This window comes from Macrobrachium rosenbergii, chromosome 9 (genome assembly GCF_040412425.1).
Source record: "Macrobrachium rosenbergii isolate ZJJX-2024 chromosome 9, ASM4041242v1, whole genome shotgun sequence".
NCBI classification, from domain to species: Eukaryota; Metazoa; Arthropoda; class Malacostraca; order Decapoda; family Palaemonidae; genus Macrobrachium; species Macrobrachium rosenbergii.
This window is the reverse complement of record NC_089749.1, coordinates 22,559,631-22,585,161: the sequence shown is the minus strand read 5'-3', so window position 1 is coordinate 22,585,161 and position 25,531 is coordinate 22,559,631. Positions and strand designations below refer to the sequence as shown.

The 25,531-nt window shown below is 40.3% G+C and overlaps 1 protein-coding gene across 5 annotated transcripts; it reads left to right on the top strand.

Moving 5' to 3' along the window:
- Window positions 1-8,883: 8,883 nt before the first annotated feature.
- LOC136841581 (uncharacterized) lies at window positions 8,884-23,601 on the top strand. Of its 5 annotated transcripts, none has more exons than XM_067108648.1 (4): window positions 8,884-9,012; window positions 9,387-9,545; window positions 21,970-22,955; window positions 23,179-23,601. In XM_067108648.1, the coding sequence occupies exons 3-4, from the start codon at window positions 22,012-22,014 to the stop codon at window positions 23,246-23,248; spliced, it is 1,014 nt and encodes a 337-aa protein (XP_066964749.1). In that variant the 5' UTR covers window positions 8,884-9,012; window positions 9,387-9,545; window positions 21,970-22,011; the 3' UTR covers window positions 23,249-23,601. The 5 variants fall into 5 exon arrangements, with proteins under 5 accessions (XP_066964749.1, XP_066964748.1, XP_066964747.1 ...); XM_067108649.1 differs by lacking the exon at window positions 8,884-9,012 and adding an exon at window positions 9,811-9,850 and having other exon boundaries at window positions 9,435-9,649; XM_067108650.1 differs by lacking the exon at window positions 8,884-9,012 and adding an exon at window positions 9,811-9,850 and having other exon boundaries at window positions 9,476-9,545.
- Window positions 23,602-25,531: the final 1,930 nt, after the last annotated feature.

The window sequence follows — 25,531 nt, the reverse complement described above, 5'->3', positions numbered from 1 at the left end:
CCAGTACTTCTTTGGATAGGTGAGGAGATTTTCGCATAAGGTATACCAAGGGTGTATTGTCAATGAATGTTCTAGCGTTGGCTTTCGATTAAGATAATAGGTTTTGGTTTTTCACGTCGTCTGTATGCCAAGTTCCTTTATACGTCTAGTTCCTGATTTCCTACTCAACGCCGATGGCAGTTTCGTCTGAACTCTGGACCAGTGGCATGACGGCCCAACTACAGAATCAGCTGAGAGCTTCTGTAGCTGGAATGGTTAGGCATCATGAAATTCTGCAGAATGTAAACCTGAGACTAAACTCCGCGAGGAACAAATACAATTTTCCCACCAAAACTCGTGACAAGCGATCTTCTTGCCCAGACGCCGCAGGATCATACGGTTTTAACAGCTACAACTTCCTCACGTTTCTTTTGCTCGCCTTCAACGGCGTCGTCAGTGCCGTCAACAACATCAGCAACAGCAACAACAATAACAACGACAATTCCCAGAATAACGTGCACGTCAACACCGATTCCGTCAATTCCAATTCCAATTCCGAGAATGACATTATCATCATCATACCGCCTAGTCCTGGAAAGAGGTAGGACTTGAGAAATATACATATATATATATATATATATATATATATATATATATATATATATATATATATATATATATATATATATATATATATATATACATATATATATACATACATGTATATGTGTGTGCGTGTGTGCGTATCGTATGATGAAACGGAGCTGGCACATCTACTCGATAAATGAATCATCAATATTGCCGGCATTTTAATAAAAAGTTGTATTAATTAACTTTAATCATTGCCACATCAACTGATAGCATTATCATTATCAATTACTCTAATTTCGCAGGAGGCGTCGCCACATTGAGTGCCTCCGTGGGCTACGCGAACAGAGGGAAGAAGAAGTTCCAGGCATCGTCGCTCATCGTCTTCTTCTAAAAAGCATAGAAACGTTGAGGAAGCTTTCTAAACAATCAAATTGCAAAGAATCCCTCATTTGCAGAGACATTGTTGCGATCTCTAACGAAATTGGGGCAGTTTCGTACTTCATAAATGAAACGAAAAGGATTCGGCTAACCTACGACGAATGCCCACCGTGCTCCTGACAGACACAAGTAATACGATTTTGTAAAATATTGGAACGGTTAGCTGAAGTTCATGCTATCCGCCTAGTTTTATTTTTTGTAACACGTCGTCAGTTTTTTCTTTATTATTTTTGCAAAAAAGCAGCAATACTGGTGACAAATCTGCTGCGCCAGACGAGAACAAACACACACGAGTTCAGTTTTGTTTGCCAATATCAATCCCTGATGCAAAGTTAGGCGGTAGGATGCTAAAACACGAAAGGAAATGAACCAGGTGACGCCATCTTAACGTTAGTGAATGGAAGTAGTAAATTGAGGAACCTGCTATTCTGAATGTAAACCGAATAACAGATCAGTTATCTGATTTTTTTTCATGGCTCGCTTTATCCTTCTGGATCATCTGTGAACATCTGTCCAGTTCATATTATAACTACAGCTGGTAAGACGAAAAGCAGCATAATTTTGGATAGTTATCTGTACAATTTTTGCACTTCTTTTTTGATCGAAAGTCTTATGTACTTTCTTATCCTGGATGTGACCCACCATAGTCGACTTACTACCATGTACACAATTTACTACACGATGGGTGTTAATGTAATGTACCATAAATCCTTCTGAATATATATATATATATATATATATATATATATATAATATATATGTATATATATACAGTATATACTGTATATATACATATATATATATATATATATATATATATATATATATATATATATGTGTGTGTGTGTGTGTGTGTGTGTGTGCGCGCGTTGCTTTAAGTGATACTACATTCATCTCCTGATATAATTTTTAAAATAAAAGGTGCTTTCCTTATCGAATTTAATTTGTTATCTTTAGATAATTAAAATCCATTCGAGTGGGTGCGGTGCGGAGATTAGTAGATAAAACTGACCAATTATAACATAAACACCACCCGAGCAACTCCTCTCATGTTCTGTTGTAGCATAACACTCAGTTACGTTTTTTTATCCCCAGTTACTTCGGTTTTATTTTGTTATTGTTCAAGAATAACTTCGAAAGTTTCGAAGATCGAACTGTGAGTGCAGCCAGGCCAAAAATGGGAACGAAAGTTCCGAAATGCCACCTACGCCCACCCATGCTCAAGCCCTCAAGGAGAATTTATAAGCAAATTTACACTCCGGCGAAAAATGATGAACTGCGTAGAGGGTTAGTGACGCCAGTGCACCTTCCATGGTGTACTGTGGGCATTACTGAAGTTTTTTTGCGACGGCTCCTAGCTCCCTCACTCTTTTGTCTTTTACTTTACCTCCATCCCACTTCTTTTTTTTCAATCTTGCTGTCCAGTCGCTCCAACGCCCTCTTTGCACTGTCTAAGCACTGAGTGGATTTGTGCCAAATTTCCATAAATCAGTCAATCAAAAAATTGTGAATTATGAACTTGAATTTTTCGTCAACAGACCTCGACCTGAATTTTAACACGCCTGGGTGACAAGATTTCCAGTTGTCCAACAGTCTAAGTTTTATTAGTATTTTGAAGGTTTGGTGAAAAAATATCATTTTGAGGGATTATCGCGCTCAATAATAATAATAATAATAATAATAATATTATTATTATTATTATTATTATTATTATTATTATTATTAATGAGCTCACCTTTTTAAAAATGCAAATTTAAAATTCATCTTCTTTTTATTGGAATCAAATGCATTGGTTATATGACACAGTGGGTCACTTGACCAGCGAAGTTAGGCAACCCAGAGCGTAGCCATTACTTGTGTCGGTGACCGCCTAGAAACACAACACTCTGATGGTGCATACCTTCAGACATTCGTGCGTCAGGCCGAGGGGCTAACGACCTCACCTCGAATCCTTTCTGAGAATCAGAAGAAAATGTTGTCTAGAGTTAGTCCTCGAAAGGAATTCTGGTGTGGAATCTTTTACTCCTTCGGTAAATTCTTCAGGAACTGCCAAACTTGCTGTGGATTCTTCCTCTAGAGTAGGCCTAGTGGTCCATGGGGACATTTTTGATGGTCCACGGGACGCTCACTATTTTTAGTAATAAACTGGAGATTGGTTTGACATTTACGAACCATTCATTTTATTGTATAATCCCTATTTTAAAAAAAATATAACGTCAATCTTGAGGTTGTAATTCTTGTGTAAGAAATATATTTCAGTCCAAAATTTTTATTGTCGTTACTTTACTTATCGTTACTTAAAGATAAGTGGGCCACGATATTTTTTTTATTGGTTTGGTAGTCCATGGCCTGATAGGAGTTGAGTTTTTTTTTTTTTTTCTTTTATTTCAAAAACATATTTACAAAAGATGTACATTACAAATTAATAAAGAACAAGAAAGTTTAACAGATTCCTTAAAGTAACACAAAAGTGAAACAAGATATTCTTAAATTTAGGATTACATCTCAACAAAAACATACATTATAACCAATGAGGTTTAATTACGATTAAAATTCATAATTTATATATTTATTTGAAAGTAATTTTTAAAGTGTCCTTATATTTTATCAATAATAGTTTTCTTCTTATTTTCCATTTGATCTTATTTCAAAAAAAATGTCCATTTCAGTATTTGTTTTCCTGTATTCCATATAAATGTACAATTAGTCAAAAAATTAAAGTAAAAGCACAATTTTTCCTCTTTTTGGTTAACATCGATAATCCAGCATGACTGTATGTAGAAGCTTTGCCTATACTACATATAGCCATTAGTGTGTCACATAAAAGCCTCTCTTAAAGGCTGAATACTCTCAAAAAATAGAAGACATGCATTTGAGATTCACTTTTTCCACACTTTGTACACGTGTCATCATGTGATCTTTAGAATTTTAGTCTAAGGTTTGTAGACAGTACACCATGTATGCACCTGAAAAGAAAATCTCGTTCTTCAGGGAAATGAAAGGAAAATTCACCCTCTCCATATACTATCCCAGTTATGTAGCGCAAAATCTTTCCATGATAGCTGGGCATACTCGGTAACAGTTTTTTGTAGCATAATTTATTTGACAATATCGGAAAAACCAGGGAATTTGTGAACTTGTCTTATAAAGGTGATAAACAGAACATATGATCGGGAGATACATAGGTTGAGGCATTCAGAGGTTCACTCTGAATTAAATAACTCACTTAATCGTACAAATAGTATCTGGATCATACCTATATCAGCTAAGAAATTTTTAACATAGTATTACAATAAATAGTTAATGCCTTCGTGTAAATATGAGTTACTCCTATGCCACCAAGTTTCCGTTCTAGACAAAGTGTATTTTCTATTTATGGGATGAGACATTCCACCCAAATATACTGAAAAATAATAGAATTTACTTTAGTTACATATTTTTTAAAGGAGAGAACGTATGAGTCACATACCAGATCCTGGATAGCACCAAACTATTTATGATAATGGCTTTCTGAAACAAGGATAATTTCCTGGGTTTAACAAGTTTTACTGTTGTGTATACCTTATGCAAAAGTATTTCAATTTTTTCACACGATATTTTAATATTCCTATCATGAATAATGCCAAAAAATTTTTATTTGCGAAACACACGTCAACCACGATATTTGGCCAGTTCAATCTGAATGACCAGTTACCAAGACCCATTATACTCGTCTTACTCTTGTTTAACAGTGCACCCGTTGCCGCTTCGAATAGGAGTTGAGTTAAGTATACCTTAGTTTAACCAGACCACTGAGCTGATTAACAGCTCTCCTAGAAAGGGCTGGCCCGAAGGATTAGACTTATTTTACGTGGCTGAGAACCAATTGGTTACCCAGCAACGGGACCTACAGCTTATTGGAATCCGAACTCACATTATACCGAGAAATGAATTCTATCACCAGAAATAAATTCCTCTAATTCTTCAATACGGGCTGGAGACTCGAGTGCTAGCCGAGAAGTCTACCGACTCTTCCAACGAGGAACTTGATAGGAGTTCAGAACACTACCCTAGGGAATACCGCCATCCGCTCCCTGGTGTATCCTGTGTCTTCCCACCTAGTTGACTAATTTCCTTGGTAATTTTCACCTTTGCACAGAATAGGTCCTTCGGAGTCGCTGTCGAATTTTAGATGATCCTTGCTCCGCCTTGCCTCTGGGTAACTTGAACCTGATTTCAGGTTACGGGGCAGTAGGCAAAAATTGATTTCAAATTTCCCCAGGGGCAACTTCCCATAAGTTAATCACTAACCCAGATATGAAACACTTTTGTGATGATGATGTTATCGTGATCAGCAATTGTCACAACGGGAGGATATTCATGAAGAGAACTGTTCATGAAGGCCCTATGCGTCCGAAGTGGTGTCAGAAATTGTTTGATTGTTTGATTGAATCTGCCACATACCCTTGAGCATACAATCAATCAGGTTTGTGTTGCTGTTGCCTTTGTTCAGTTAAGTAGTGGACCGTATTTTCAATTCAAAATTTAGTGGTCATAACGTTCTCCTGATGAACATGTCCCCTCGTAACTGTCATTTTGTTTTCTCCTAGGTGTCTCTAACTAGGCTTAGTGTCTGTATATCTTACGTCTGATTCTCTTCGTGACATCTTCTATTTTTCCAAAATCTGAGACTACAGTACCTTTCACTCTTCAGCGTTCACGTTAACTATCCAGAAAACACATCATGAGTTGCAGGAATTTATCATTTCAGCTAAAACAGCGAGGGTGACGGGAACATGAACTAAGGGATGACACGAAGCAGGTTCAGGTTACCCTCGTAGGCCATGTGGAAATAGATTTTAGGTTAACTTGAAAAGCAAATGTGAAGGGGTTGGGTTATTAGTCTAGAAATGCAACTGTATGGTTTGGCTAAAAGACATTGACTTTAAAATAATAATCTGTAATAATAAAATCCAAGTGGATCTTTCTTGTTTATCGGCCCCGGGTGGGGGCAGGGTAGGTAAGGGATCAGGAGGGTAGGGGAGCATGACACATCTACCCTCCTCCTGCAAACCTGTTTGTCCGCCCAGGGTGGGGGCAGGGTAGGTAAGGGATCAGGAGAATAGGGGAGCATGACACATCTACCCTCCTCCTGCAAACCTGTTTGTCCGCCTGGGGTGGGGGCAGGGTAGGTAGGGGATCGGGAGGGTAGGGGAGACATGACGGGCAGCGCTGGGTTCCAGCGCAGCTTAGCGCGCATCATCAAGCTCGTAAGACTAATAATAAGAGTGAAATAGCGACTGCGTGGTTTAGCTGAAAGACAGATTTTATGAGTGAGAAGTGGAACAGTCATTTTTTATCAAAATGTATTAAAATCTATACAGAGAACTCCCATGAGTCTATTCAGATCTCATTATCAATCATATTGATTATGAGAGCTGAGCGTAATTCCTAAAGTTTTCCGAATAGATTTTTACATACAAACACACACAATACACACACACACATACTGTATATATATATATATATATATATATATATATATATATATATATATATATATATATATATGTGTGTGTGTGTGTGTGTGTGTGTGTGTGTGTGTGTAGAATCTACTGGTCACTTTTTACCAGATATATATAACTGTAATATGTCACAATGTTTCTTATTTCTCGATTTTTGTGCTTTTTGATATGTTTGTCACTACAAAGTTTTTAGATCCAAATGCAAGAAATATGAAGAAATTCATGATGTCCGGCAGCTGGAAACGAACCCACTACCAGACATCATAATTTCTTCATATCTCTTGCACTTGGATCTTAAGGCTTTGTAGTGACAAGCGTATCCAAAAAAGGGCAAAGAATTCGAGAAGTTAAGAGGGCATTGTGGCTATTACAATCACACACACACATATATATTTGTTTGTATATATACATATATTTATATATATTAAACATTTCTACTTGTGGCGTGCGTTCATTTAATTAAAAAAAGTGAACCGAGGCGCAAGCTCTAGGATTCAAGTCGAGTTCTTCTTTTGTTCCTACAGGTCAAATCCTTCTTCTTCAGGAAGAGATCCTTCGTAGCTGAAGGCTGAGGTCCTAGCCAATGGAGTCCTACCACCCCGACATCGCCTGCCCTTCCTCCTCGGAACACTCCGGCCTAGAAGTCCTCCCCTTCATCACCTTCGTCATCCTTCTTCTGCAGTTTCTCTCGGACGTGGCCTTCAGCATCAACATCAACGACATCCAAAACATCAACAACAACGACAACAACAACAACAACAACGTCAACTCGAACAACATCCGGAACAACAACACGGCCGAGATCGACATTTCGACTTCGACTTCCACCTTCATCATCGGCAAGAGGGATCTGCAGGACCTGCCTTGTTCGCGGCCGCCCCTGGAGGCCCCCCACCAGGAGATGGACTTCCTCTACAGCAGGAGGGCGTTGCTGGCGACGCTTTCCCTAGGGGCAGGGTCTCTGCCGGTGCCCCGGGCTCCTGACGGAGAGGATGATTTGACCCACTTCTTCCGTAGCTTCCTCATGGCGGCGTCCGATTTCGTCCACAATTATCACTGATTTTTTAAATAAATATAAAAATGTTCTGAATGTTTATCATCATGGCTTCGTCGAGCGCTTGTGATTATGATATGCACACAAGTTGGTTCCCTTGAAGGATCGAATGGCCTTTTTTTTTTTTTTTGTCCTTCCAAAGCAATGGCCATCACAGTAAGGCATTTAAAGCACCGAAATTACGTCTTATTTCATAAAGTGAGAATTCAAAAGTAAAACGATTGACTTTCTGTATATAACTGAGGTCCTCATTGACGATACAGGAATCTGTAAAAAAAAAAAATGATTAGTCCATGTGTTGTATTTTGTTCTAATCAAAACTGACTTTATTGCAATAAGACAAAAAAAAAAAAGAAAGAAAAACGAGTACATGTTATGTCTAGTGTCATAAAATGTCACTGAGAATGTTATGTGAATACGAAGTAATAATTATCAAATATCTCTCTCATTTTACTTAAGACTATAGGTTATGAAATTTGATTACAGATGTCTACGAAAAATTTTCTTTCAGTTATCTAAAACTAATAGTTTTAGATAACTGAAATTATCGTGATGTGAACATTTACCAAGGATTTCAGTTATAGCTTCTCTTGCCTTATTGTGACCCATGGTATAATTTAGCCCAGAACTTGATCGCTAGTCTACCAGTCGTTAAATTTAATCAGCGTTGGGGTTCGTTGGTGTTTGGACGGGTGACCGCAAAGGATTGGCAGGGGCCTGGTCGTTACACTGCTTGCCAGTAAATTTAGGCAACAGTTGGTCTGGTCAGTACTTGCAAGGGTAACCATCAATAAAAACACGTTGTACTTGGCACAAGAGCGTCCGTGACCTTCTATCTTCGGTGGAAGGTTATGAGCATGAGGCTCGAACCCTCACCCCAAAAATCAGTTATGCGTTATCACTGAGGTTTGAAAATTCGCCAATATTGGAAAATTTTCCTATTATTTTCAAGCAGTGGCGGATAATATGAGGCATCTTGTATTAACGCAAAGCCCAGCCTCAAAGAATGTTGACCTCGAGCAAGTTATTTAAACCAGGGGAACCACAAAATAGGGAGATAATTTCGGAGCAGGATAATTGAGAAAGCGAGAGCGGAAGGGAGGCTAGATAAAAGGAATAAAATTGAAATATAAAATTTAAGACCCAAGACCAAGCGCTGTGACTATGAAGTCAATCATCGCTGAAAATGATGTTGAAACAATTGTTAAGAGAGGGTGGAAAGTTAGATGGAAGAAAAAGAATATGGATGACGGTATAGTAAAAGGAATGAAAGGGGGTTGCATCTAGGAGCCGATGGGTTGCTGAAATACCGCCTGCAGTGCACCGTGTGAGGTGCAAGACGGCACTACCCCCATACAGGGTCGATAAAAAGAAGGGGGTTCGAGAAAAGGAAGTAAGCATATAAGACTAAATTCCTTTTTAACATTCATCCCGGAAGAGTGAGGGGTAGGTATATGAGAAAATGGTTCATTAACATCGTCGTAAATAAAAAAAATTATAGACTAAGATGAGAAAACGCGTGAAAGCCAAAGTGCTGAATGACAGCACTATACGCTGCTTCTCTGCTTTTCACCAGTCATCCTTTCGCAACAGAACCAACCTTTCATTGCAAGGCGATTCCATTATCATGTAACGAACCCGTCAAGGTAGACATCATACACGGTCGCCCTTTATCTTATCATATCACATACCCAAATGTTTATGATAGTTGGATTATATTCAAAATATTCCTTTCATCATCTTAACTAAACAACGTAGCTCTCTCTCTCTCTCTCTCTCTCTCTCTCTCTCTCTCTCTCTCTCTCTCTCTCTCTCTCAAGCTGTACCGGGAGGAGGTGGAGGTGAACGGTGAACCAGCTGCGGCAGCTGTTCAGTGTTCAAGCCATCTAGCGGCGGACAGAAGAAGTAAAAGGACGCCGATGATTTTCCGGGTGTACAATAACAGTGACTCCTCCCGTTTACGTTAACAATTGTAGAAGGTGAGCAACGGTGCGGCTTGGAATTATCTTGTGACTTTCTTTTTGTGTAACTCAAATCAGCCAGAATATGACGATAATCGCCAAGCTTCCTCTTTTTTAGAGAGGTGAGTAGGCCTATTCCCCGAACTTTTGTTGACAAGTGTTTTACCCTGTAAGATTTACAATTGGTTATAGTTTACTAGGCCTGTTGTTTAATCAGTCTTGTCAATGGTGCTAAGTGATACCACGATAAATAGCCAGTATGACTTTTTTCATGTTATTGCAGGAAGTGCTTAACGTATCTCCTTACCAAGTTATTTCTGAAGGTAAGTAGGTCCTGTGTAAACAGGTTAGTTTTAGTGAGCTACAGGCGTAGGCATAGTAGCCTAATGGACTAGAATATTTTGTTCTTTTTTTTTACATCTGTGTGGATATTTGATTATTTGAATTGACCATTATTCCAGTTTTTGTAATACGATTAAGGACTATTTACGTCATAAGAGTTATGCCAGTATTGTGTAGAATATCGTAGGTTCACCGAAGATGTTCTGGGCAAAAGTTCCCAGGTAATACTTTGGGAAAACATTTTTATTTTTTGCCCCACAGAAGAAATGCTCATCAGTTGCAGGTCTGATGCGGTTAACGTAGTATATTGCAATTATTCAGATATATGCTTTGGTCAGTCATTAAGTTTTGTTTTTCTAGGGTAGGTTAGTATAATGCAAAATTGCACTCACCCCCTAGGCCAATATTTAAGCAGTAGCTTATTATTATTAACATTGTAATTATTCCAAATTCAGTCAGTTGGATGTTTGATTTTTCAGCATTACACTCGGAAGTAAAATTTTAGTTAATGAAATTGTTGCAAATTCCTTTACTCTTTTTATAAACAACTGTATGCCTAGAAAACTATGGTATGCATGAAGTTTTTGCAATGCGACAATGAAATATTTATTTATTTAGTTCCTTTGATAATCAGCGTTTTCATAAGGGAGCAGGAAAGGTATGTAATTCTTTCCTAGTCAGTCATTTACTGTGATGTTTATTTCCTTTGTTTGGATTGATAGGTTCTCTCACAAATGGATCCATCTGTGTTACACCTCCCCTCTCTCTCTCTCTTTATTTATATATATATATATATATATATATATATATATATATATATATATATATATATATATATATATATATATATATATTATACACATATATATACATACATATATATATATATATGTATTTTTATTTATTTATTATATGTATTATCATGATTTCTAGCGTGACACACGAAGTATTTATTACAGTTCCCACAGATGCTCTTACCTTCATTTTGAAGTATCATAGTGTGTATTTAAAAGCAAGTTCAAAGAAGCGCCGATATTTTATATACTGACGTGTAAATTAGTTTTATTTGTTAGTTGTTCGCTTCTGGCAATACCAAAGTCCGGCAAAAAAAAATAATTCTGAAATTAACGCTATTCCCGTTTTGTTGAAACTGTTATGTAAGAAGTAAAGAGCAAAGTGAAGAGAATATTAGAGATTTTTTATGGAGAATTGATATCTCTCGCATGTAAATGATGAAGCCGTAACAGAGTGACCAGTCAACATTCAATTGTGGCGGTGACACGGACATATAGATAGATAGATAGATAGATACACACACACACACACACACACACACACACACACACACACACACACACACACACACACACACACACACACACACACACACCTACCTGTGTCAGCGCCACAAATGATTGTTGACTGGTCATTCCGTTAATTTTACCGTTCCATTCACGCGACGTGCTGTTAGAGTGCTGTGTTAAATAGACGACCCGTTGCGGTGCCAGTAACCGTTACTTTGGTGTAGTATAACAACGACTAACCCACATTTTTGTCGTTGTTTTAGGTCACAACTGAGCGTGAAGTGGTAATCATCAAGGTGATATATTTTAATAAACAGAATGATTCAAATGTTAATATTGTTGGTGGAGCTTTTAATACCAATAAACGTTAGCTTGATGCCGTTCAACAAATATATATAATATAATACTGTACAGACAGTTAACAAAATATGATAAAATTATCGAATGAATTGCATTAAAAACTTGAACCCAGTATAGTATTCTTATTAATATTATTATTAGCATTATTACTATCATATGTCCATTGTGGGCCATTCTTTTTAAAAACTCCTGTTAAGGGCTATACGTGCAGTTGCCCGGGGTCTTGGGTTTCTGGGTGTTATCCTTTTCAAGTAGCCTACTGACCAGACCTAAGCGGCTGATCAGGAATACATAGAAGATGATTGACGCCGGAAAGTATTATTATTATTATTATTATTATTATTATTATTATTAAGTATAATACGCACACTTGTCGTGGTGTAAGAATAGATTGAAATCCGGTTATATTTTGGAAATATATTAAAATCGTTAAAATTCTCCACAGTTTCAAGACCAACTGGTCTCCTCTTCAGGTGATTGATTACAGAATGATACGAAGAAAGAAGGAAAGTTACCAATGTTAAGAGAGGAAAAATTATTATTATTATTATTATTATTATTATTATTATTATTACTGCTGCTGACGCATTTCTTTTTAAATTAATGTACATATTGGTAATCGTGTAAATCTTAAAATAGTGCTTCATGGCAACCCCAGCAATTGAGTGTTGTGTCTTACTGCGCGTGATTTTTTTTTACCAATAGAAAAATCGCTGTTTTCGATTGGTATGTGAGAGATTGAATCGTTTTTGTCTTTTCTAGCAACGCTCATGACGAATTCCTGATTTTGTTGGAACGCAAATCCTGAAATGCTACATTAGGTTGATTAGAAAACTGAAAAGAATGTACGATATTGGAGGAATGACAGTTGGACCTGTTGTTGGTTTTGTCCGCGATGTTATACTGAATATTAACATATATGACAATAAACAGTTGTGTGTGTGAATGGACATTGATAACATTCACTTCCAGACTGCGGAATTCTCTGTGTTTTCCTGTGTTTCCTGAATTGTTTTTGTCTCAGTTTCTAAGGGAGGATATGCTATTTAGCCTTATATATAAATTGTAGTTGAAGTCAGCCTATGAATTTTGGTATTAGTAATGAAACGTGTGTAAAATCCACCCCGCCATAGATGTGTAGTTGAGTGAATAATGTGATTGGTGAGATGGTACCCCATTGCTTGTAAGAGTTGGCGATCACTGACGTTTTTGGGTATTCGGAGGAAAAAGTGAAAATGGGCCTAAGAAAAAAAAGTTATTGTCAATTGCCACAGGCCATGAGTGACTGGCAATGGGACATCGAAAGCTACTGTAGTTAAATTCCGTAGTTGATGTGGAAGTAGAATAGAAATTGTGTGGAGGGTCCTCGTGCATTGATCAGCTGCGGTTTAGTTGTATGCGCTTTTGGGATCAAATTGCAATAGGAAGACACTATTTTGTTTTGAAAGTGAAATTTGCTTCAGAAGATGGCTTTGTATGGCTAGCAAGTGGAGCATACCCAATTGGGACTTGATTGACGTCGAGCTTATTATTGAACTTTCAAGAAATTAAGAAAGTAGTCAGTTTTGTGCTAAGACAGTAGCCCAGTAAAACTAGATTGAAATTTATATTCAAGTTAGTGTTTCTATAATAAAAGGTTTTCTTTGGCGCTATAGGTGTAAAGATGTTCATTCAGGTTAGAATAACTCAAAAGAAATTCCCATCTTTTGTAATGAGTGTAGTAAAGCTTCTTCTGTCTTGTTAGAAGGACTATAGGAGTTCAGTTAACGTTATTTGACTGGCGCTGGGGTTCAGTTTTTTCTGCAGTGTATTCTTTTGGAGTTTTCCCTTCAAAGGCTGTAAGGAGAGGTTTGTTTAGCAAAGCTGCAATCATTTTTTGAATGGTTATCGGGGATAAAATTTCTCTTCGGGATTGAAGGACTTCATCTTTCCTAGGGGTTGTATTTTTTGGGGTGGGCGAGAAGTTTGTCTTTTTCTGCCGGTGTTCTATAACCAGATACTTCATCAGTATGTCAGTATGACGAGAACATATACTTAAAAATATTAAGCCACTGTTTAACACCTGATGATGGGCAGTCAATCAGATTTACGAAGACAAACTACTTCTGATTGTGGAACACTTGAACTGGGAGGAAGGGCACTCACGATATCTACATGTATTAAGTTTTAAAATTCAATGCACTGTGCCCTACTGGGGATGAGGGGCGGGCGTTATTGCCATCAGTTCACCTCATGCCGTGCACTGTAGGCGTAGGCTACTTAAGGTTATTTGCAGCTCAATTCGGTCCCTAGCTGCAACCCCTTTCATTCCTTTTACTGTATCTCCATTCATATTCTCTTTCTTCCATCTTACTTGCCACACTCTCCTAATGGTTGTTTCATAGTGCATCTGCAAGGTTTTCCTCCAGTTAAAACTTTCAAACCTTTTTACTCAGAATTTCCTTTCAGCACTGGATGGCCTCATAGGACCAAGCGCTTGGCCTTTGATCTAAATTAAATTAAGTATACCTTAGTTTAACCAGACCACTGAGCTGATTAACAACTCTCCTAGGGCTGACCCGAAGGATTAGACTTATTTTACGTGGCTAAGAACCAATTGGTTACCTAGCAATGGGACCTGCAGCTTATTGTGGAATCCGAACCACACTATACCGAGAAATGAATTTCTGTCACCAGAAATAAATTCCTCTCATTCTTCATTGGCCGGCCGGAGATTCGAACGCGGGCCCAGCAGAGTGCCAGCCAAGTACGATATCGACCCATCCAATGAGGAACTGGCCTTTGATCTAAATTTTATATTCCAATTCCTCTAAGAACACCAAGTTAGCCATACTTCATTATGGCTTTAAGGAAACATTGCTTTTCTGGTCTTATAGTTACCTTTATGAGGATGCATAGCTTTATGTGACATCTGCCTCAAATATGAATTAAGAAGGCTGTTAACTCTCCTGTTCAGGTTAGAACAAAGGCTTTCAGTTCATCTGTGATCGAGCCGTTATTTTCAGTAGTTGCAACCAGTGCAGGTCAGCACTTTTAGCTGATTCTGTAGATATTTTGGTCATTAGTCAGGGGAATTTCTTAACTCTGCTCACTACTATCTCTCAGAAATACTTTCCAACTTAGGGACTCAATAGGCAATGGTTTTGAGTAAGCCCTACAGTATAACGGCATTCGTACCATTTGCTGTAGAAATTGCACATAAAACCTTGCTTCTGTTGGAAGAGGCAGTTTTGTCATCACGTGGGAAGGAAATTACATGGGCTGAGCTGGATTCTGGTTTTATATTTATCTCCCCCTCTCTTTCTTCATCGTTAAAAAGTGAGAATATGACGTATCATTCACCAATTTCATCAGAGGGATATCCACCCGTGTGGCTGGTTTAACTAAGTTGGATATACTACCATGTGAAGCCTTCGAGTTGAAGAAGGGTGGTTTGGAGTTCTTTGAGAAGTTTCATGACATCAGTCGCGTGTCTGTTTCTTCATCATAAAGAGAAGTGCACTCTTGACTTGGTCCTCAGTCGTCTTGATTATTTGAGGTAACATGCATTTAAGGGAATAGTTCTGTTTCAGTGTGTCCAGTACTTTTTAAATTTTATGTTTCTGCGAAAAACATTATAAATTTAAATAGGCTGCATATCCGAAAATGTGTTATTGTTAGTGGATTATATGAAATTTAGAAGTCCATTCAAGTCTTATCGTTAAAAATAAGGTTACTTTTCTTTCCTCATATTTAAGAGTCATTGCAGCATTTGAAAATTCACATAGACAATTAATGGGATAACTTTTGAATGAAGAGGGAATATTTTAAAATGTATAATTTTTCTTTGAGGGACAAAGCCTCAAAAAAGTTTTACCTAAAAATGTCACCTTTCACTTATACAACTTACCCGGTAGTTACATATAGCTGTCGTCTTTGACGTCACGGCAGTATTCAAATTCCGCTAGCGCTTATCGTTACAAAAGGTGATCCCTCTACCCCGCCTCTATCGGGTATCGGGAACCGCCCCAAGAACACGCCATTAGTTTTTGCCGCGTCGAACCGTAATACGGTTCTGCTGCTGGTAGTATTTCTCAACAATTCGAACTTCTAATTCCTTTTTGGTGAAGTACTCGGTTTGTTGTTTTTTGCTGGCGCTAGTTATTGCTTGAGAGTTATTATTAGTTAGACTAGTATGTCTGATTCTGGTTCTAGTGGTATCCGGTTTGCAGCAAAGGCTGCAAAACCAGGCTTGTTAAGCTTAGTCTAGATCCGCACACTTCGTGCTTTTCATGCAGGGGCAAAATGTTCTGCTGATTTGACTTGTAACGAGTGTGAACTTAACTTTGTCTGACTGGAGTGCTTTGGGGAAGTACATGAAGAAGCTAGAAAGAGATAGGATTAGGAAGGCCTCTTCTAGGTCTTCGAGGTCAGGAGGTAGTCAAGAGGTTTTGTAAATCCTATTATCCCTGCTCCCTGTAGTTCCTGTAGTTTTACCTACCCCGGACACCGTTTCTCCCAATCCTGATACCGTGTCAGTCCTTAATGCGTTTATGTCTTCCATGCAGAAAATGGGGACAATTTGCAGCGGTTAGTAGACCGCAGTGATAATGCGAAAGTGTTGTGCCTTGTGTAAGTGTTGTGGAGGAGGTAGCTTCTCGGCCCATTCACGCTCCCAGGTCTAGGGCCCCTGTCAGGCTCCCAGGTTCCAGGGAGAAGGCATGCCGAAAGCCGAAAGGAGGTGAGTGGGACCTACTCCGAGAGTAGTTGCCCCCTCAAAGCAGTCCTGTTGCCGCTTCCCAGGCTGCTGGCCTCACCACCAAAAAGGTGAGGAGCGGAGAGTGTCGAGTGGATCCAGTTGGAGTTCCTCCCGCCTAGAGGTTGGCGTTTTCGCGACTCTTCTAGACCTTTGAAGAGGTCTCCGTCTGCTTTCTCCATTGAAGATTCCTAAGAAGAAGGCTCTTCTGGAGGATCCTTCCCTCCTGTAGCTTTTGGGCAGAACCGAGAGGCTTTCTTCGTCGGACTCGTCTCATTTCGTTATCGGCGGATCCTCCTATCAGACGATTACGTCTGAGAGGCCTGCTCCTTTGGCGCCAGCGACTCCTGTGGCTCCTGTTCCTGTGGCGCCTGCTCCAGCATTCGATGAACCTCAACAGCTTGTGATTGACGGAATTAACGCCCCGTTTGGACTCGATTTACAACTTTTGTCTAAAAATCAAGTCTCTCTTTGGCTCCTCCTACGATGCCAGCGCGCCCACCTCAACTCCTCGTTCTGTCGCTTCGTAGCGCGCCGCTTGGTGCCTCCGTTGGCGCCACCTTTGGCTGTTGTGCCGATGCGCCTCCTTTGGCGCCTCACTGTGATACCAGCGGCGCCCGCCTCGACGACTATGTCTGCCGCTCCGTAGCGCCGCCCTTGCGCTTCATTGACGCCTCCTGTCGTTGTGGTAACGACGGCTCCGGGAGGAGAAGTCTCCGCAACTCTCTTCCTACAAGAAGCTCTTGAAGTTCTTTATTGAGAACTTCCCGATTCGTTCTCGCCTGTGGCTCCTCCGTCTCCTGGGTCCCAGTACAAGAGGGACAGGCTTCTGTTTCTTCTTCGGACTTTACCAAACTTGTCCTGTCCGTCTCGCGAAGAAAGGCCTTAAGAAGATGGATGCTTGGCTGGCCGAGAAGAGGGAAATTGGAAAGAACGTCTTCTGTCTTCCCCCTCCTCGTCGTTCCTTCCGTAACCGGAGTTGGTATGAGACTGGGGAAATGTTTTCCTGGGTGTGGCTGCCTCCGCACAGGGGACTTCTCCAGTCTCATGGATGCCAGCAGGAGGACCGCACTTAATTCTCTTGAAGTCTTCTTTACGCCCTCCGAACTGGATCAAGTTTTCAAGAGCGTATTTTCGGACTCTTGAAATTGTGAGCTTCCTGGACTGGGCGACAGGCCTTAGCCAGGAAGATTAAGGATTTAATCTTCCTTCCGAGCTCTTGGATGATGTGGTAGGAGTAGTGGATTGCATGGATAGGGGCATCTGCGACGGTGCAGTAGAACTGGCCTCTTTATTTACGACAGGGGTTCTCAAAAAGAGGCAACTTTGGTGCTCCTTCCTAGCAAAAGGTGTTTCTTCAAGCCAGAAGTCGGCTCTCTTGTTTTCTCCTTTAAACAAGGCTCATCTATTTCCGCAAGAGTTAGTTGCTGCAATTTCCCAGGCGTTAGCCCAGAAGTCAACCCAGGATCTTTTGTCGCAGTCTGCCAAGAAAGCGAAGAGACCTGTGCTTTCTACGCTTCAGCGGTGTTTCGTCCCGCTTTCTCGTATGGACAGTATAAAGGAAGACCCTCTAAACGTGTTTTGGCAGGGCCAGAGGAAAAGGCAAAAGCCACGCCTAGAACCTCGACGGCCCCAGAGAAGAAATGAACCTTTTGTCCTCCATTCAGCTGTAGGAGCCAGACTGCAAAGGTTCTGGCAAGAGTGGCAACAGATCTCGGCAGACCCTTGGACGATCAAGTTTTAAAAGAAGGATATGCCATCCCCTTCCTTTCCAAACCTCCTTTAGTGGAGGCTCCAGTTTCTTTACAGGCGTGCTCGCACAACTCCGCGAACTAGACGCCTTCGCTCAGAAGTCCGAGCCATGCTGGAGAAGGAAGCGAAGAACAGCTTCATGCCCTCTTTCTCCCAGGTTTCTACAATCGTCTGTTCCTGGTTACGAAAGCATCAGGGGGATGGAGACCCGTCCTGGACGTGAGTGCGTTGAATGTCTTCGTTCAGAAGACAAAATTCTCCATGGAGACAACTCAGTCGGTCTTGGCGTCTTTACATCAGGGGGATTGGATGGTTTCGATAGACCTCCAAGACGCTTTTATTTTCACGTCCCGATACACCCAGCTTCAAGGAAGTTCCTGAGGTTCGTCTTCGAGGGACAGGTTTATCAGTTCCGCTTCCTCTGCTTGGCTCTGTCGACAGCCCCGCAAGTTTTCACAAGGATCCTGTTGTCAGTAGCCAGACATCTTCACCTGGAAGGAATTCGAGTTTTTCCATGTACCTCGACGATTGGCTGCTCAAAGCTGCTTCGAGGAGAGCTGTTTGGAGGACCTATCAAAGACTCTTCAATTAACGAAGTCTCTAGGCCTCATTATCAACGAGAAGAAGTCTTGCCTTACTCCCAGTCAGCAGATTGTCTATTTGGGAGTGAGTCTGGACTCTCAGGCTTTTCTGTCCAACCAACGGATAGCCTCATGCCTGCAGAAGATCGACGACTTTCTGCAGAGGAAGATTTGTTCCGCGAACGAATGGATGAGCCTCGTGGGAACCTTAACTTCAGTGGAGAAGTTTGTAAAACTGGGGCGCTTAAACCTGAGACCACTGCAGTTTTACCTGCAAGAGAAGTGGCCCAGGAAACAGTTCCCGGACTCCTTCACATTCGCCATTTCGGAAAAGATAAAGGAGTGCCTCCGTTGGTGGAGGTCAGAAGGAAGGCTGTCACAAGGACTTCCTCTTCAGCTTCCGAACCCAGACCTAACTCTCTTTTCCGACGCCGGACAAGGGCTGGGAGCGACTATGGGGACAAAAGAAGTTTTGGGCCAGTGGCAAAGAGAAGAGAGAACTGGCACATCAATCGAAAGGAACTAAAAGCGGTTCACTTAGCCCTGTTAGCCTTTCAAAAAGAAGTGGAAGGCAAATGCGTCTTGGTCCAGGCGGACAACACGACCGCTCTGGCATACATTCGGAAACAGGGGGGCACTCACTCGTGGTCCCTCTACGAGACCTCGAGGGAGCTTCTAGTTTGGACGGAGGAGATCGGGACCAGACTAGTAACGAGATTCATTCAAGGGGAGAAAAATGTAGCAGCGGACCTTCTCAGCAGAAAGAACCAGGTCCTATCCAACGAGTGGACTTTACATCCCCTAGTTTGCGAGGAGCTTTGGAAGATATGGGGACGTCCGCTCATAGATCTCTTTGCAACCGACAAAACGACTCGGCTGCCCCTTTACTGCTCTCCAGTTCCAGACAACAAAGCGGTTTTCGTGGATGCAATGTTCATGGACTGGTCGGACCTGGACCTGTATGCCTTTCCCCCGTTCAAGATCCTGCGGCAAGTAATCTCGAAGTTCTCAAGCCATCGAAACGTAAGGATGACTCTGGTGGCTCCATTCTGGCCGTCCAGGGAGTGGTTCCCGGACCTTCTAAACCTACTGTCAGACTTTCCGAGACTTCTGCCAGAGAGACCAGATTTACTCAGACAGCCGCATCTTCAGAGGTTCCACCAAAACTTGTCCGCTCTTCATCTTGTCGCCTGCAGACTGTCAGGAGACTCATCAGAAAGAGAGGCTTTTCAAGAGGCTTCGGAAGCTATCGCGAAGCCAAGAAGAGAATCCTCGACAATGTTTACCAGGCGAAGTGGACAGCAGTTAGTCCTGGTGTCGAAGAGAAAATGTCTTCTTCTTCGACGTCTATAGCCCAGATGGCCGATTTTCTCTTGTTCCTCCACAGAGAGAAAAGCTTGCTGTGCCTACCATTAAAGGGTATAGAGCCATGTTAGCTTCAGGTCTTTCGACATAGGGGTCTTGAAGTGTCTTTGAGTCAAGACCTTTCAGATCTGATTAGATCATTTAATACGTCAAAGAGAGACCAGAAGAGACCAGTGGCGTGGAATCTTGACGTAGTGCTGAGATGGTTACGGTCTCAGTCCTTGAACCGATGGCGAACATCTCCTTGAAGGATCTCACGAAAAGACTCTTTTGGTAGCTCTGGCTACGGCCAGGAGAGTAAGTGAGCTACATGCGATTGACAAAAGAGTAGGCTTTGCTAAGGGAAGGCAGTATGTATGTCTACTCTGGTTTCTTAGCCAAGAACGAAGACCCGTCTAGACCTTGGCCAAGAGAGTTCGGGAATGGGACCTTTCCCAATTGGTCGGTCCCGAAGAACCCGAAAGGTACCTCTGCCCTGTGAGAGCTCTCAAGTTCTACGTTCAGAGAACGAAGAAGCTCAGAGGTCCCAATGACCACCTCTGGTGCTCGGTTAGAGATCCTTCTAGGCCTCTCTCTAAGAATGCCCTTTCTTTCTTTTTGAGAAGCCTGATAAAAGAAGCTCATGAGCAGTGTGCTGACTCGGAGATGAGTATTCTTAAGGTAAAAGCGCACGAGATTGGAGCGGTTTCGACTTCTGTAGCCTTTAGCAGAAACTTATCTGTGAAGGACTTGGTTAAGTCCACCTTTGGAGATGCAAGTCAGTGTTTGCATCGCATTATTTAGGTGGACGTGCAAACTGTTTTCGAAGAGTGCAGTACGCTGGGGCCCTTTATTGCGACTGACACGGTGTTGGGGAGGGTGAAAAGGAGTCCGCCTCCTTAACTAACATTTTCACCTTGGTGTTGGGGTTGTTGTTTTTTGAAGGTTGCCTGGAGATACATGATGTTAGTATCTTCCAGTTTTTAATCTTTGGTATTGGTTTTATGGTAATGTTAGGTGATCCTCGTTTTGTTGTTCGTTGTACTGCGCCTGATCAGGGCATCAGACTTGTCCGCATTTGCCATGTTCTCTACGGCAGGTACTGTTTTTATTGTGTCCGGACACACGGATCCCTTTATATCCTCTGACAATATAAAGGCCAGCAGACTACAGAGGCAGTAACCACTGAGTCAGCTACCTTTAAAGGTAAGGAACCTATGTCTAACTTGTTGCAAGTAGATAATTCCAAGAATTTTATTAGCTGCCAGTGCCCCACCCTCCTCAAGGTGCCAATCAGCTATATGTAACTACCGGGTAAGTTGTATAAGTGAAAATGAAATTTTTATGATAAAATAACGCTTCACTATACTTACCCGGTAGTTACAATCATAACCCTCCCTCCTCCCCTCACCTGGGCAGTTGGGCAAAACTTATGATTTGTTCTTGGGACGGTTCCCGACACCTCGATAGAGGCGTGGGGTAGAGGGATCACCTTTTAACGATAGCGCTAGCGCGAAATTTGAATACTGCCGTGACGTCAAAGACGACAGCTATATGTAACTACCGGGTAAGTATAAGTGAAACGTTATTTTATCATAAAAATTTCATTTCATTGCATACCTCGTACACTATTACTGTATATAAGAACGTAGATGTGAGCCACATTTATTAGTGTATAGGTATATTTATTGATATTTATTTTCCACTTCTTAGATAGTAACTATAGGTCACTACTTGAATTAATATAATCTTTGTGCTAAGAGCATTTTGTAATAGTTTACCAGAAAGCTTTATCATTTTCTTTCGATGTGGTCGTGGACATAGTCTAGAGAAAACGAAAATAAATGATCAACTATAATTTGTATACAGTTATCCCTAAAATTTGATGTGCTGATACAACTATCCCTAAAATTTGATGTGCTGATACAACTATCCCTAAAATTTGATGTGCTGATTGGTAGATTATTACTGTTGCTATCTGTTATTGTTGTTATGGTATTTTTTATAAATATTCATTCTTTCAGATGACAGTTTTAATTCCATCTTGAAGAGGAGACGCCTCCTTCATGGCCACTAATGCTGTCACAGGACACTCTCCTAGTGGGATGTTGCAGTTTAATCTTGATACCGCAGATGCATTTGATAGATTTCACATTGATTTTATGTTTCCTAATCGACAACCAGATTTTAGTCCTGTTAATCCTTATGATACTGAAATTAATGTTGACATACTGAAGTTACCCCAAAGTACCAGACTTCTCAACGAAAACTTTCAAGATGTAAAGAAACCATTCAGCAGTGAATCTGCTCCTGTATTGAATAATCACCTCTTCCCAGTTCTCAGCAGAGGGAATATCAGCTTAGTGGAAAAGAGGAGCATAAAAGAGAAGAATAACAGCACAGCAGGAAAATATGAAATATTTGAAAGAAAGTACAGAAGAATTACCCGTCCTAAGCGAGACTACTGTCCGCCTACATCCACCCCAGAATCGACCACCTTCACTTTTGCTTCGTTTATCATTCTCGTCGTCCAGGGAATTGTCAACGTCATCAATGTGATCAATAACAACAACAACAATAATAATAATAACAATAACAACAATAATAATAATAACAATAACAACAACGAGAACAACAACAATGTGATGATTGTCAACAACCAAGCAAATAATGCCCAGATGATGGGAGGTAGAAGGGCTCTAAGAAATAAGAGAGGAGTCGATCTGGGGAAACGACTGAAAAATAAAGACTCCACCAAGCTGGTGGATTCATTATCAGGTTTTCTCATAAGCAGTTATTTTAGTGGCAGTGACAGAATGATTAAAGAAACCGAGATGAGGCCTATGAATAAAAGTACTAAGGTTATTAGTGATGCATTGGCAAAAAAGAAAACCTGCAGTTGCAGATCCAAGCGTAATAACATTGCAAAATGCAGACTGTTGAAAATCTGTGAACTAATTACTTCAAACACTCATCAGTATTATGATGACTTTGCCTCAGATCTTTTACAGTAAGTAGTTATGTCTGTCTTTTAATATTAATTCAGTTATTACTTGTATTAGACATATCTTAATCATAGGTTTGTTTTAAAATTTCAACCAAAAGGTTCTTTTATTCAAATTATAAATCTTTTTACTATGATGATTGATGCCCAGTGAGTTATGGAAGGAAATGTTCATTCACTGATAAGGACAAATTTATGAAGTTTTTAAACATCATTCATTTCATTCCAGGATGCACTCTAATATTCTTAAAGGTAAGATTCTTCATAGAAGTCCCCATTGCCATACCGTTATTGGTTAAACATTAAAGTTTCAAGAGATCTCGCATGTGGCAGTTTTATGAGGTGCTCAACTTTGATCCCTAATATGTACTTCAAGATTCAATGACTAACACAAGTTTGTAACACTTACCAAGATGAAAAATAGTAAGTATGAGACTCTTACCTGTATGTGCTGCAAAAAAGTTCATACAGAAAAGTGATTTAGGCCTTTAGTGGTAAATTATTAGTAGTAGCTTGGGTATTACAGGTATTAGTTAAATTCCATGCATGGTGCACTTTAATGTTTTTATCTGTAAATATGAGGCAGTTTTCTTTTATTAAAAAGTATATTATAAAAGTGATGAAGTTGCTCTCAATAAAGCATCCAAAAGTACAGTATTGCTTCTGTCTCCAGTGTTGAAATTTAAACTATAATAGTCATGCTTTCAGTATGCAGTACAGATACTGTAATTAGTTTGAAGTTGACGAACATACAGATTGTTTTGTGGCAAGTTTTGAGCTTTTACAGTATTGAGAGTTTCCCTTTGGAAATTTTTTTATTTTTTTTTTTTTTGCAGATGAAGTACTAACCAATTTCAGACTATATATACTGTATCAGGTGTAGTTTCAGTGAGTAAAAATTAGTAAGACCCTTATTGGTGACTGCGCCTTTTTTTGTTTACATCTTGTGTTTACTTACATCAGCAGAGCAGGATATAAACTTCAGTTATTTAAAAAAAAAAAGGCTCTTTTGGATCTGATACAAAATTATATTAATTAAAACATTTTTATGAGATCACAGAAACATCAAATACTGTGATTGAATCTGTGCAACTAGAATCAGTTGTATGCCCATACAGTGTTCATTTAATACTTGGGTTACTGTTGTGCCCATACCAACTCATAAGGCTTTCAAACTGAGGTACAGATATTAAAAGTTACAGAAGAGCTTTTCCTTGTAGGTCTCCTCATAGTATTTCATTTTATCTCTGAATCTGGAGTAGTTCTGTTAAGTTTGAAGCAGAAGTACGGTATTTCGCACACAACTCTGGACCCAGTGTGAGTGACTCTGGGATCATTTGTAAAGTCCTTTTTTTTTAAAAAATAAGTTACAGGTAACGGAAATGCCGTCTTGAGCATGGGGTCCTTAAGTGATAAGTGCCCACCAGTTTTTAGTGGGTGGGTGGTGGTTTTTATTTTTCAGTGTAGGTGACAGCTTGTCTGGTTATTGGTTTTTGGCACTACGCTCAAGGCAAGGGCACCTGTCTTTTAACTTTGCAAGCCATTGGACTTGTCCTTCGCTGCAAAGCCCCACTTGAAGTAGAGGCGCTCCATGGCTCTTACGCCACGCCACTATGGGTTAGGATTAGCACTGACCAGAGGCAGTAATTGCCTGCAGTAGTTCCCTAACCAGGTAAGGAAACATCAAGCATTGCATCAATGCTAGCGAACTTTTTATATTTCAAATTCATTACCATTACTGAATGTTGTGGAGTAGAATGTGTCCCCTGTCAATGTGGGATTCAGCAATGTATTTTAATTACTTGGTAAGTTACTTATACAAAAATAACATATTGCAATACACTCCCTGAACACCTGAATTCGCCCTTAATCCCACTAGTCTTAACAACTCTCAATTACCAATCCCACAATTGGGAATTTTAACAGCCAGCATTACCAACGCTGCAGGTAAAATCTTGTCACTTGAGCTACCATAACAAATGGTTGGCAATGCTGATACAGGTGTGTGCTGACACTCCCACTTTCGTCAATTGCTTTTTGTTCATGCTGCTGGAAGGTTGTTTCCTTCTACAGTGCGAGGTTTTAATCCTATTGCCTGACTTGTCTTTGTATTTTGGACTTCTGTTGAAGACCTAGATTGTATTTACCGGTTTATTCTCCTGGATTTTTCTACTCCTCCATCTAGTAAGGTGGATTCTGGTGTGTCCTTTCGGCTTCTAAAGTAGTTTGCGGGACCTGCAATTGGATGTGGCGGAATATAAGGCGGATTTGCTGGGTTTTTCGACGGGTACAGACCTATGGTGAGAGGTTATTTTTCAAACGGTTTCTCTAACATTAGAGAGTATGTGACACAGTAGTGTCCAGAATTCATGTTGGATATGTTTCAGGATTATTGAGGGGGGGGTCAGATTCTGTGTACCTTCTGTCCTTTCGTTCAAATTTTTCTTCTGGGTTATCTGTCGCTTCATCTCCTGCTCCCACATTCTCTGTTGCTCCTTTTTCAGTCTCCTCTTTGGCCTCTTCTTCTTCTGCTCCGGTTTTTCCTGCGGCTTCCACATCTTCAGTTTTCCTTCCTCCTTCAA